We start from the raw sequence: 14,180 nt of genomic DNA on the forward strand, positions 1-14,180 counted from the left end.
ATATCATCGAAACATGATATCAAAAGTAATTCCTTATTGAATGATGATTTCAATTTACTCATTGGTTTAGAATCAGAATTGCATCACAGTGGTTGGACAACATGTACATTATCACCCTCCTCATCACCTCCATTATTATCCTCCTCTCCAAATTCACTACCACCAACCACTGTAATTTCAACTTTGATAAATTTAAATCAACCAACACCACCACTTGTCGATAGAGTTTCTTTTAACAATGTAGAATATAGTCTAAATAGTTCATCAACAACAACTACATCTTATAGTAATAATAAACAAACTATAATTTATAGTTTGAATAATAATGATAATAATACAAATAATACAAATAACAATACAAATAATAATAATAATAATAATAATAATAATGTAATTTTAAAGTATAATAATAACAAAGAATTTAACCTTTTATTAAAAACCCCAACTTTACCCTCTTCATCGAGTATTTTAAATAAATTTTCTTCACTTTCAAAAATTCAACAATTATGTAAAAATAATGATAATAATAGTAATAATAATAATGATAATAATAAAAATAATGATAATAATAATAAAAACAATGATAATAATAATAATAGTAATATAGATACAGGTACAGGTTTAGATATAGGTACATTATTGAATATAATATTCACAACATCAAATAATAATAGTAATTTAGTAAATAATAATAATAATAGTAGCAATACGATAGTGTCACCACTTTCACAATCAGCACCACCAATTAATAATAATAATAATAGTAATAAAGATATATCAATGATTGAACAAAATATAACGACAACATCATCACCACCAACAACAATAACAACAACATCACCACCATTACCAAAACTTCAAGAATCTGGTGAACTTTTATCAAATATGTTATCGAATTTACCAAAAGCGAAATTAGGGGGATTAAATCAACAAAGTTTAACAGCACCACCATCAGTTGGTAAAGATCTTTCAAATCCAATTGCAGATTTCATAGCAAGTAGAGCTGCAGCAGGTGGTTCAAGTGGTAGTAATAAACCCAAGAAGGGACCACCACCTAAATTGGGTGGTTTAGGTGGTGGGTTGAATACCTCAACAGGTGCAGGTGGAATTGGTGATGTTAGAGTACAAAGATTGGCAAGTTATAATAAAGTCAACCAATTATGGAATGTTTCATCATCAGATTTTGCACAACGTGTTTCAATTACCCTAAGAGAACTTGAACCCTATGCAATTGATTATGCATTGTCTCATATTAAATCAAAGTGGTGGGACAAGAATAGGATAGCAACACTAGCTGAAATCAAATGTATACATTCTATAATCTCTTCAATCATTAATAGTCCAAAAATTAATTTAACATATATTTCTCCATCATCATCATCATCAACAAACTCTTCAAATTCAGACGCAAAAGATCAAACATCAACCACTACAACCACCACTACATCATCACCAACTCCAAGTGCTTCAGATGTAGCAGCAAGTAGATTTTTATTACAAAAAGGTAGTTTTACTGATTTAACAAAATTAATGGGAAAACCACAATCATCATCATCATCATCATTATCACCCTCATCTTCACTCAATCCTTCACCATCAACCTCATCAAATTCTTTATTATCACCATCATCACCAAGTAAAACGAGAAAAGAGGTAGAGATGGAAATTGATCCAGTAAAACTGAGATGGATTGTTGAAGAAGTTTTAAATGGTGAAAAAGCGTCAATAGAGAATAGTAATAATAATAATAATAATAATAATAATAATAATAATAACGGTAATAAATGGTTTAGTGTAAGTATTGGAGAAACAAAAGGAGGTAGACCTCATATGGAGGATAATCATGTTATTCTTGAGTATCCATATGAATTATATGGTTTAGAGAAAAAGAAAAGTGTAGATTCAATAGCAGGTGCAAATAGTAATAGTAATAATAATAATAATAATAATAATTGTATAAGTATTTTATCATCAAATGAACAATTCTTTTTTGGTGTATTTGATGGTCATAATGGAAAGATAGCAGCTGAATACTCAAGAGTTAATTTACCTTATGAAATTTTTAATAGCTTTATAAAAATTAACAAAGTTGGCAACAGCGCAAACAATAACAATGTTGATGATTTATGTTTGGAGGCTATCAAACAAGGCTATTTGAATACAGATAAATACTTTTTAGATTATGCAGAATCTGATAATAAGAAAGCAGGTACAACAGTTGCAACAGTGATCTTGGAAAGAGAAAGATTTATCGTTTCAAATGCAGGTGATACAGAGGTTGTATTATGTTCAGGAGGCATTGCTGAACCATTGTCAATCATTCATACACCAAAATTAGATACTGAAAGAATACGTATAGAGAGTGCTGGCGGTTCAATCATTCATTATGGTACACTAAGAGTCAATGGTTTATTGTCAGTATCTCGTTCCATTGGTGATAAGAATTTAAAAGAATTTATTATACCAAATCCTGATTCCCACATTCACAATATCAATAAACCCAATGACCAATTCTTAATGATTGCAACTGATGGTCTTTGGGAAGTTTTTAACCATCAAGATGTAGTCAATGAAGTCCTAAAATTATTACAAGATAAAACTATTCAAAAAGATGATATCTCTTCAATCATTGTTGAAGAAGCAATTAAAAGAAATTCAAAAGATAATATAACTTTAATAATTATTTTCTTTAACCAAAATTAAAAAAAAAAAAAAAAAAAAAAAAAAAAAAAAAAAATCAAAATCAAAATCAAAATCAAAAATCAATAATATTAATTAGGAAAAAAAAAAAAAAAAATAAAGGAAAAAAAAAAAAAAAAAAAAAAAAAAAAAAAAAAAAAGATAAAATCAAAAAATAAATAAAAGTTTAAATTTTAAATGCAACTTTTATTAAAAATATCAATAAATAAATTTAAAATTTTAAAGTTAATGTTCAAATTATTTTTATTTTATTTTATGATTTTTATCTCGTCATTTGACTTTTTCTTTTTTGATTTTTTTTTTTTTAAAATTTTTTTAATTTTTTTTTTATTTTTTTTTTTTTATTTTTCATTTTTTTTCGATTTTTCCACTCACATTTATTTATTTTTTTTTTTTTTTTATTTTTATTATTTTTTTTTTTTTAAAATTATTTTTTTTATTTAAATATTATAAAAAAAAAAATAAACAAAACATTCCCACACACACACACACACACACCAACAATACCAACAACAACGGCAGCAAAAATATATTTTTTTATCACATAAAAAAAAAAAAAAATAAAAAACAATAAAACAATACTTTAAAAAAAAGTTCTGTTTTTTTTTTTAATTTTTTAGTTTTTATTTTTATTTTTTCAGAAGGTGGGCAAAAAGCGAATAAAATAATAAAATAAAATAAAAACAAGATGATTGTTGATGAAGAAGATGGACCTTTAGTTGGAGAGGAGGTCAATAACAATAATAATAATACTATTGATAATATTACAAATGAAGAAAGTGATGAAAACAGTGGTAGTGTAAATAATAACAACGATAATGGCAATGGTGTAAGATCAAGATTCAATAAAAAAGATGATCAAACATCAGAGAGTAGCGATGATCAAACTTTACCACAACCACCACAACAACAACAACAAAGTAACAGTAACAGTAATAATAGCAACAACAATAAAAATGTACCAAAATTAGTAAAGATGGTAGTTTCAAGCGATAGTGAATCTGATTTAAATAGTAACAAAAACAATATAAATCCAAACGCTTTAATTGGTGTTTGTGCTGATGGTACTAGATTCCCATTACCTTATACAAAGAATCCACTTACATTACATCCAATCAGTGAATGGTCTTTCTTTGATTATGCAAAGAATGCTTCATTAGCAAGTTTATTATTATTATTATTCAATTTACCAGGTTGGGTAAGTAAATTTATACACCTATAAATGAAATATATATATACATTTAGAGATAGAGAGAATGAATATTTACTAATTAAAAAAATAAAAAAAAAATAAAAAGGTTTTCATTGCTTGGTTTATATTTTGGAGATTTATGTATAACATCGGACTTGGTTTATTACTTAGATATCAATCAAATACAACATTCATCACCAAATTCGTTAAAACTTGGTCAAATCCTTCTCATCCATTATATCCACATTTAAAACAATTTTGTACTTCAGGTATGGGTTCAGACTATGATTTTGATGTAAGTAATTTAATTTTAAAAAAAAAAAAAAAAAAAAAAAAAATCATAGTCATTAATTTTATTTTATTTTAATTTTTTTTTTTTTTTTATAAATACAGAATACTCCAGCTGAATATAATGCATGGTTAGCATTTAGACACATTGTTGATATTGTTTTAGCAAATGATTTAGTAACCTATGTTGTATTTGCGTTAGCATATTATGAAATTCCAAAAGATGTAGGATTCTCTATTATTCCAATCTATTTGTTAGGTGCATTCTTATGTGCATTCACATTTTGGGCAAAGACTGATGCATACCGTGTCGTTAAAGATTTCGCATGGTATTGGGGTGATTTCTTCTTTTTAGTTGATCAAAAATTAACTTTTGATAGAGTTTTCTCAATTTCACCACATCCAATGTATACAATTGGGTATGTAAAAATAATAATTAATAATTAATAATAATTTATAATACTAATACCAATATATATATATAAATAAATAGGTATACATTTTATTATGGAGCAAGTTTAATAACACAAAGTTATACAGTACTTTATGTTAGTTTATTCGCACATTTTTGTCAATTAATATTTTTAGTACTTGTTGAAGATCCACATATTCAAAAGACTTATCCAGAGATTGTAGAAGATCCACATATTACACGTGAAAAAGTTAAAACTTATTTCGGTCATGATTTGGTTGTAGTAAAGAATTTCCAATTCCTTCGTGCAGCTGATCTTTTCACTTTGTTAATTGTAATCTATACATTGGCATTGAATTTATTATCACTTCCAACTTGGTTCTACATTGTTCAAGCTATCTTTTGGAGATGTGTTCTTTCATTTGGTTTAGGTTGGGTACTTAGATTACAATCAAATCAACAATGGTGGACAAATAAATATCAATCTGTTCTTGGTAAAGATAAATTCATTTCTTTTGAAAATTGGAAAAAGTAAGTTTTTTTTTTAAAAAAAAAAAAAAAAAAAAAAAAATAATCCATAAATACTAATTTATTATTTTTTATTTATCAAAAAAAAAAAAAAAAAAAAAAAAAAAAAAAGTATTTATAATTTATGTTTAATTATGGCACATATTTCATTTACATCATGTTTTTTCAAATATGTTCAAATTGATTTCAATTTCTTTGGATCAATCTTTTGGAGACAAATTTTAGGTTTAATGTTAATTTTAATCAATTTATGGAGTTCCTTATCAACATTTGAAGTTTTGGGTGAATTTGGTTGGTTCTATGGTGATTTCTTCATTGAAGATATTCCATCCAATCTTTATTATACAGGTATCTATAGATTTTTAAATAATCCAGATTCTGTAACTGGTTTCGCTGGTTTCTATGGTCTCAGTTTAATTGCCGGTAGTTTCCCATTATTTGCCTTGTCAATATTCTCACAAGTTGCCAATTTCCTCTTTATCAAATTCGTTGAGAAACCACATATGAAGAGACTCTATGGAAGTAAAGTACGTTCTCAAAGTGGTATTTCCAAAGGTATTCAAGAGATTGTCAATGAATTAACTGAAACTTCACCACCAATTCAAAAATTAGTTACAAAAACTCGTAATCTTACTGAACGTGTTGAAAGAAGAGTTTCTGATCGTATTAATTCCTTTGTTGATGAACTTCAAAAACATGGTATTCCATTATCAACTGAACAATTTGAAATTTTAAAAACTTTAAAAGAGAAATATAATAATAATAATAATACTTCACCAAGTGATAGTGATAATAATAATAGTAATAATAATAATAATAACACTAATAGTAATAATAATAAAAAATCAAAGAAAATATGATCAAATAATAAAAAATTAAAATAAAAAAAAAAAAATAAAAAATATATATATCAATAATATCGCAAAAGTATCAATTCCACATTTAAAAATAGTAATACAACCATACTATTATCGATAATAAATCATTAATTAAATTAATATTTATTTTTAAAAAAAAAACAAAACAAAACTTTTTATTTATATAAAATTGTATTATTAAATTTATTTATTTTCAATATTTGGAGAATGACAAATTTGTAAATGGAATTTATAATTTTTAATTTGACATTCTTTTGAACAATAATAAACCTTTTTACATTTTGAGCATTTTTTTAAAGGAACATTCTTTTTAAAACAAGTTTGACAAACTTTAATTAATGCACTGGTGCTCGAGCTCGATGATGATGATGATGAAAAAGAGGAGGAAGATGATTTTGAAGGTGATTGGGGTTGTTGTTGCTGTGGTTGTTGTTGTTGTTGTTGTTGTTGTTGTTGTTGTTGTTGTTGTTGTTGTTGTTGTTGTTGTTGTTGAATTGGTGAAGAAGGCGAAGGTGGTGAAGAATAAGGTTGAATTGCAGAATCATTTGATTGTTCTAATGAGAATGAAAAGAAATATAATTCAGCCATAATTAATAATGAATAACCTAAACTAAGGGAACCAATGAATAACCATTCACCAGTTGAAAAATTTAAAAAGTATTGAATAACTAAAAATATGAAACCAGTTAAGAATTGTTTAACAGTTTTCTCAACTAAAAGTTTTGATTTTTGATCGATATCTAAATTCTCTTTATTGTTGATTAATGCTAAATTTGCCTTATAAATTACCATATGAAATAAGAAATGAATGATATAATTCGATAGGAATTGATAGATTCTTGATGGTATGAAATAGTAAACACCAGTTGCCGAAAGAATCAATGGTAATGCTATTTTAAAAGGTGAAGATTGGAATAGAATTAACTTTACAATTGAGAAAGCTGGTGGAATTAACCATTCGATTCTTCTACCTGATAGGAAATCTAAAAACCAAATTGGACCCCAAAATATTAAATAGATGCTAATATCCAATTCGGAATTATTTAATGATGTGAAAATTAATGCCAAAATCGATGAATAAAATGATGGACCTGTTTCTGGTTTCTTGAATACATAAATTCCTAATAACAACAATATGATACTACCAAAGATCATAATATTCAAACTTAATAATCTCCAAAACATTGGATAACCACTACTTATATCGATCTCTCTCAATGAGTCATAAAACATTACAAAAAACCATAAAGTAACTGTGATTGATGAATTCTTTTTCCTAATATTTGGCCATAAGAATACAATACCATAAATTATGAAATTGGTTATGAATGGTAATGCTTTAGTTGGTAATATAAAATATAATAATAAATTTGCACCTCCAACATACACAAAAAATAATAATTCTAATTGTGATCTAGATAAAAATAAAAAATATAATATAAATAATGATACAAATATCCTTTAAAATAAAAATTATTATTAGTATATTGATTGATTGATTAATTGATTGATAGATTGATTGATTAATTGATTGATTGATTGATTTATTGATACAATACCATTCTATATAAATTGTAAAAAAGTGATCAATTATTAAGGATATAACACAAAATGAAATTGATATTAACCATTCTGAGCCTTTACTATCAACATTATTACCAAGTTGATTAAACATTAAACCATCATAACCAAATGAATCATAGAATAATTTAGTATCGGGATTCGATAAGATTTGATAGGCTTTATTAATCTCTTGAAATTTATCGACACCATGCGGATTCTTGTCAGGATGATATTTTAATGCTAATACTTTATAGGCTTGTTTAATCTCTGATGCATTATCTGTTTTTTCAATTCCTAATATTTCATATGGTGATTTTAATTCTCCTTCTTTATTATAACTACTATTACTATTGCTATTACTATTGCTATTGGTACCACTGCTATTATTATTATTATTATTATTATCGCTATCACTACTAATATTATTACTATTTGACATATTATTCTATTCTAGCATATAAAATAAGAATAAATGATATTTATTTGTTTATTTGTTTATTTCTTTTTTTTTTTTATTTGTTGGTTTAAAATTTTTTTTTTTTTTATTTAATTTTTTTTTTCCAAAGCTTTTTAAGGTTTCGAATTTTCAAATAAAAAAAAAAAATATAAAAAATAAATAAAAAAAAAAAAAAAATTTTGGAAAAAAAAAAAAAAATAAAAAAAAAAAAAATAAAAAATAAAAAAAAAAATTAAATTAAAGTTATCAGATTGTGATGGGATTGTGTTATTTTATATGATTAATTAAATAAATAAATAAAATGTCTTTAAATAATTACAACAACAACAACAACAACAACCGCAACAATAACAACAACAACAATAATAGTAATAATAATAATAATAGTTTTACGAATGATAACTATGCAATTGATACAGAATGGGAAAATAATAAAAATAATAATAATGTAACATCACCAATATCATCAAATCATAGTTCACCATCTTCGTCATCATTATCAAGATCATCATCTATGTTATTTGGAGAGAACAATGGCACATCACCATTTATATTTGCTCAATCATTAACATCGGTTTGTTTAGATCCAATGTCACCATTACCAAATGAATGGTCACCCTCAGATTTACAATTACCACAATCATCATCCTCTTCATCCTCTTCAGCGACAACAGCGACAACAACAAATGGGAATAATGTTATAACATCACCAACATTACAATTTAATAATAGTAGTAATATTAATATTCAATCATTTAATAGCTATATTCAAAAGATTAAGCCATATTATAAGATATTCTTAGAGAATAAACAAAAGGATTTAATACCAACAAACAAAAAAACTAAAGAAGAAATCATCAGTTTAGAGAATATACCAGCATTCTTTTTTAAAAAGGATATGACAGTTAATGAAATTTTAAACTATGCAAATAATGATCCATCACCAATCATATTTCAAAAGTTGGAACATTATTACACTATAATCGAGGAGAATATAGTTGGTCATGTTCGTGATAAATCTTTATTATTCTTTTCTGCAATGTCTGATTTAAAACAATTTAGATCTCAATTAATTAATTTATCGAATCATATTAAAAATTCAGAGTAATATATAATTTATAATTTATAATTTATTTTTTAAGTTTTATATATATATTAATTTTTTTTAAAAAAAAAAGAGAAACATTAGGTGAAATTGATGATAATATTATACATGGATTAAATATATCAAAATTATTTCTTCAAAAGAATAGAATAAAGGATACATTAGAAACATTATCATTGGTATCAGAGGTTACACAAGCACAACCCGCATTACAACTTTTACTATCTAAAGGTGATTATATGGGTGCATTGGAATTAATCAATAGAACTCAATCAGCTATCTCTTTAGAATTACATTACATTTCATCATTAAAGAATTTATCACCACAATTATTGGAAATGATTAATTTAATCGAGAAAATGTCATTACAAGATTTTATTAAATATTCATTAAATGATGAAATCCTATTAAGTTCTTCACCAAATAGTAATAATAATTCACCAATTTTTAATAAACTTTCTTTAAAAAATAGAAATAGAAATAAAATTAATAGTAGTAATAATGAAGAAAAAGAAGATAATGAAGATTACTATGATGAAGAAGACGATGATGATGATGATGATGATGAAAATATAAACTATGAATCATTAAATGAAAATTTAAATAATTATTTATCACCATTAATAATTGTATTATTAAAAGTTGGTAGAATTCAAGAAGCATTAGAAGAATTTAGAGATGCATCAAATGAATCATTTAAACAACTTTTTAAGAATACTGTTGCAAATATAACCTATCAATTATTGGATAGTGGTGGTAGTAGTCATCATAAAACACCCACAAACTCATTCAACTCTCAAAATTTCAATTGGAATGATTGTAAATTAAAACTTTTAAAATTATCTTCTAATGATTCATTACCATTATTTAAAGCTGTTGAAAAAGCATTTCGTAGGAAATTCATTGTATTTTCAAAAGTTTTAGAATTAATTATAGATATTGTAAATAATAATAATGGAATTAATAATAATGGAATTAATAATAATAATAATAAGAATGGTGATAAATCACCAAATATATTTGGTGAAACAGTTATTAATACTTGTAGTACAGTTGCATATTCAATAATTGAAACTATGCAAGAAAGAATATCATCATTAATGAAAGTTAGGGGTGAAATTAATGCAAAATTGGCATTACCAGATTTTGTATTACTCTATAATCAAATTGAATCATTTTTAAAGTTTACTGAATCTTATTCACTTTCAAAAAGAAAAACACCAATCTTAAGATCATCAATATTGGCTCAATTAAAAATGTTTTTAGATATTCTTCATCAAAATAGATTATCATCATTAAAATTATTATTAGAAAATGAAGATTGGGTACAAGTTAAAGTAGTTTCTGAATTTCAAAATATTGTAAATAGTATAGTTCAACAATCAACTGATTATAATAATAAAGATAATAATAAAGATAATAATAATAATAATAATAATAATGAAAATAATAATATATCAGATGAAATTTATATAAATAGTGAACCATTTAAAGTTGTAAATACATCATTAATGTTATTGAAATTTATAAATGACTATTTATGTTGTTGTGAAAAGTTACCAACGATTATTATAGATTCACTTCCAAAGATTATAGAGATTTTAAATACATTTAATAGTATGACTCATCAATTGGTATTGATGGCAGGTGCTAGACAAACTATGAAATTGAAAACTATCACTTCCAAACATTTAGGTTATGCATCACAATCATTAAGTTTTCAAATAAAGTTAATACCATATATAAAGGTGATAGTATCAAGATCATTAACAGTGAAACAGTTATCATTATTGAATGGATTGGATAAGTTGCTACAAGATTTCGTTTCACATAGACAAGAGATTTTCAATAAATTTGTGGTTATCATTAAAGAAAGATCAAGTTATCATCTTAAAGTTTTAGGTTCAATAGATTTAAGAGATGATACTTTACCAATTCCAACACCACCAATAGCATCACTCTCAAAAGATATTACAACACTTCATAAATTATTAGCTTCAATTTTACCACCTGATCAATTATTTAAAGTATTTACAAATATTTACTTTATGTTTAATAGTTTATTCATTGAAAATCTTTCAAAGTTTGATATGTCTCATAAATTATCAAAAAGAAGAATACATAATGATGTTTTACATTTATTAAATTCAATTCGTAATTTGCCAAATGCTGGTGATCCTGGTAATGATATTGAAGATTATTTAAATCAACATTTTCCAATGTAATTAAAAATAAAAAATAAATAAAAAATAAAAAAATAAAATAAAATAAAATTAAAATTAAAAAATTAAATTGTATATTTGTAACATATATATATTTATTTAAAAAAAAAAAAAATAATAAAAAAATTTTTTAATTTAATTTATATTTATCAAAAAAATTTGAATCTATAGTATTTAAAAGATCAGTATTATATGCTAATGAAATTGTTTTTAATGTTGGTGGATATTCAATTTTTGGAAAAGTTTTACAGTGAAGTGATAAAAACGTAAAACTTTTTAAAGATGATGGTAAAGCATCCTTTTCTATGGTATTGTTGAAAAAGTTACCCAATTCCAAATGAGTTAATGATTGAGGTAAAACATTATTTTTAATTGAATGATTGAAAGATGTGAGTGTTAAAGATGTAATTGATGAAGGTAAATCACCTTCTTTTATAGCTTGATTAAAAGAACCAAGTGTTAATGATTTTAAAGATGGTGGGAATATTTGTTGATTTAAAACACCATCGTAACCACCAAGATTTAGTGATGTGATGGTTCTTGATAATGATTCTGGTGGGATTAGTTGGTCGAAATTGTCATTGAAATTCAAAGATTTTAAGCATTTATATTTTTTAAAGAATTCCAATGGTATTGCTTGATCAAAAGTTCCACCAAAAGATAGCTCGCAAACTGTACGTGGAATTTGGTCTTGTTCAAGTGGTTGGTTATAGCCATAGCCAAAGGTCAAACAAGTTAGATTGGGTGGTAAAGAATTTGGTTTGAGTGTAGTGTTATAATAAGTTCCAAATGTGAGACTTCTAATTGAATGTGGTAATGAATTTGGACTGATTGTATTATTAAAAGCATCACCAAATTTTAAATTGGTGACATTTGGTGGTATATCGCCAACCATTATAGGTTGATTAAAGGAATTATCAAACTCTAGTGACGTGGTTCCCTTTGGTACCAAACTATTTTTTAAATCCCATATGTTCTCATTGGATTCGAATGTGAAATTCAAGGTTTTCACAGTGTCAGGTATTGAATTTGGTGCTATTATACCACCATAACTCTCATCCAATATTAGTGATGTAAGACCATGTGGTAGTTGACCTGGGTAAATCGACTGTTGAAATGATTCACCAAATTCTAAATGTTTGATTCCTCTTGGTATCCATGTTTCACTTCCATCTCCATCGCCACCCAATGTTTGATTAAAACTACAATTTAAACATAACGATGTTATACTATCACAAATTATTTTTTTATTTAATTTTTGATCGAAATTAACACCAAATTTCAATGACTGAATTGTGTTTGGTATACAATAATCTTCTAATATTGGATCGAATGAATCTGAAAATTCTAGTCTGGTAACACTTGATGGTATTTTATAATCTTTACAAAGTATTGGATACTTTGATTCATCTCCACCAATAATTAAAGTTGATATATAACTTTTATATTTATAAATTTCAAGTTCTTCAATTGAAATCTTAAATTTCTCTATCATATGAAAATTATAAAGTCTAAGATGAAATAAAATATTATTTTTAATTATAACATTATTCCAAACTTTTTTAAATAATTCATAATTTTTATCTTTACAATTACTATTATTATCATAACAATTATTGTTGTTGTTGTTGTTGTTGTTATTGTTTTTATGATATATTTTATATACATTGATAAAGCTATTATCACTATCAGTTGTTTTTATTTTTTTATTTAAAGTTTTATTTAATAATTGTTTTTTTTGAATTTTTATATTATTTTCAATTATTATTATAATTGAACAATCAAATATAATTTTATTTTGATCACCATTATCCGTTTTTGTGTGAGTAAATATATAATTATTATTATCAATATTATTATTATTATTATTATTATTATTATTATTATTATTATTATTATTATTATTATTATTATTATTATTATTATTATTATTATTATTATTATTATTATTTAAAATTTTCATATGATTATTTAATACTTGAATTTGTTTATCATTTAAACAATATAATGAATCTTCAAAACCGGAATAATGTCCATCATTTAGTCTGGTTTTTTTTTTTTTTTTTCCAAAAAAAGTAAGTATTGAAAATTCCCATAAAAAAAATATATATTTTTATCAAAAAATAGCTTAGTTTAGATATACATACCTTTTTTTATTATTACTATTGATAATATTGCAATAGTGTGATAAAGTATCATAGGTTATATATAGATCATTGATTGATAATGTTAATAAACATTTTAAAAACAAATCATAATCTTTATTATTACCGCAATTATTTGAATGGTCAATATATAAGTCATTCAAATAAGAATAAATGATATTATCCATTTGTCGTTGGAAGAAAACAATTAAAAAAAAAAAAAAGAAAAAAAAAAAAGGAAAAAAAAAAAGAAAAAAAAAAAATTCTAAAAAAAAAATCATAAAAAAAAAAAAATCATAAAAAAAAAAATGTATTTTTTTCTATTAAAAAAAGTTTCGACATTAAGTTTACATTTTAATAATCGATTATTAAGATTTTTTTTTTTTATTTTATTTTTTTTTAAAAAATGGATTTTTGAACCAACTTACACCAAGTTATTTTTATTTTTATTCAAAGAAAATGTATAAAGTTTTTTTTTTTTTTTTTTTTATTTTTTTTTAAATTAAAAACTTAATTTAACCAATCAATTGATATTTTTTTTCTTTTTAGATACTTTTTTTTTTAAAAATTTCAAGCTTTTCTTTTTTTTTTTTTATTTATTTTTCCTTTTTTTTTTATAACAATGATTTAATTTTAATTTTATTTATTTTTAATATGAATATAGTGTATAAAATAGAGCACCCAAAAATAC

General features: G+C 24.0%; 5 protein-coding genes across 5 annotated transcripts in view; 3 read left to right on the forward strand and 2 right to left on the reverse strand.

Annotated features, from left to right (window-relative positions):
* Positions 1-2,703, forward strand: part of DDB_G0272680 (protein phosphatase 2C) — a gene marked incomplete at both ends in the record, with an annotated part of 3,702 nt that extends 999 nt beyond the window's left edge. The window contains one exon of the mRNA XM_639816.1: positions 1-2,703. This exon is cut by the window's left edge and continues 604 nt beyond it. Coding sequence (XP_644908.1) covers positions 1-2,703 — 2,703 coding nt within the window.
* A 685-nt stretch (positions 2,704-3,388) lies between these two features.
* On the forward strand, positions 3,389-5,980 carry DDB_G0272678 (hypothetical protein; the record flags this gene model as incomplete). The annotated part of the gene is made up of 5 exons (XM_639817.1): positions 3,389-3,898; positions 3,999-4,187; positions 4,286-4,599; positions 4,674-5,123; positions 5,233-5,980. The coding sequence occupies 5 exons, from the start codon at positions 3,389-3,391 to the stop codon at positions 5,978-5,980; spliced, it is 2,211 nt and encodes a 736-aa protein (XP_644909.1).
* Positions 5,981-6,181: 201 nt separating this feature from the next.
* DDB_G0272983 (hypothetical protein) lies at positions 6,182-8,000 on the reverse strand (the record flags this gene model as incomplete). Its single annotated transcript, XM_639818.1, has 2 exons — positions 6,182-7,457; positions 7,558-8,000. 2 exons carry the CDS (start codon positions 7,998-8,000, stop codon positions 6,182-6,184), a joined length of 1,719 nt encoding a protein of 572 aa, XP_644910.1.
* Positions 8,001-8,319: 319 nt separating this feature from the next.
* On the forward strand, positions 8,320-11,348 carry vps54 (vacuolar protein sorting 54 family protein; the record flags this gene model as incomplete). The annotated part of the gene is made up of 2 exons (XM_639819.2): positions 8,320-9,122; positions 9,197-11,348. The coding sequence occupies 2 exons, from the start codon at positions 8,320-8,322 to the stop codon at positions 11,346-11,348; spliced, it is 2,955 nt and encodes a 984-aa protein (XP_644911.2).
* Positions 11,349-11,475: 127 nt separating this feature from the next.
* Positions 11,476-13,677, reverse strand: DDB_G0272823 (hypothetical protein; the record flags this gene model as incomplete). The annotated part of the gene is made up of 2 exons (XM_639820.1): positions 11,476-13,390; positions 13,493-13,677. 2 exons carry the CDS (start codon positions 13,675-13,677, stop codon positions 11,476-11,478), a joined length of 2,100 nt encoding a protein of 699 aa, XP_644912.1.
* Between the last annotated feature and the right edge of the window lie 503 nt (positions 13,678-14,180).

The sequence above is a fragment of the Dictyostelium discoideum genome (genome assembly GCF_000004695.1).
Source record: "Dictyostelium discoideum AX4 chromosome 2 chromosome, whole genome shotgun sequence".
In the NCBI taxonomy this organism is placed as follows: domain Eukaryota; phylum Evosea; class Eumycetozoa; order Dictyosteliales; family Dictyosteliaceae; genus Dictyostelium; species Dictyostelium discoideum.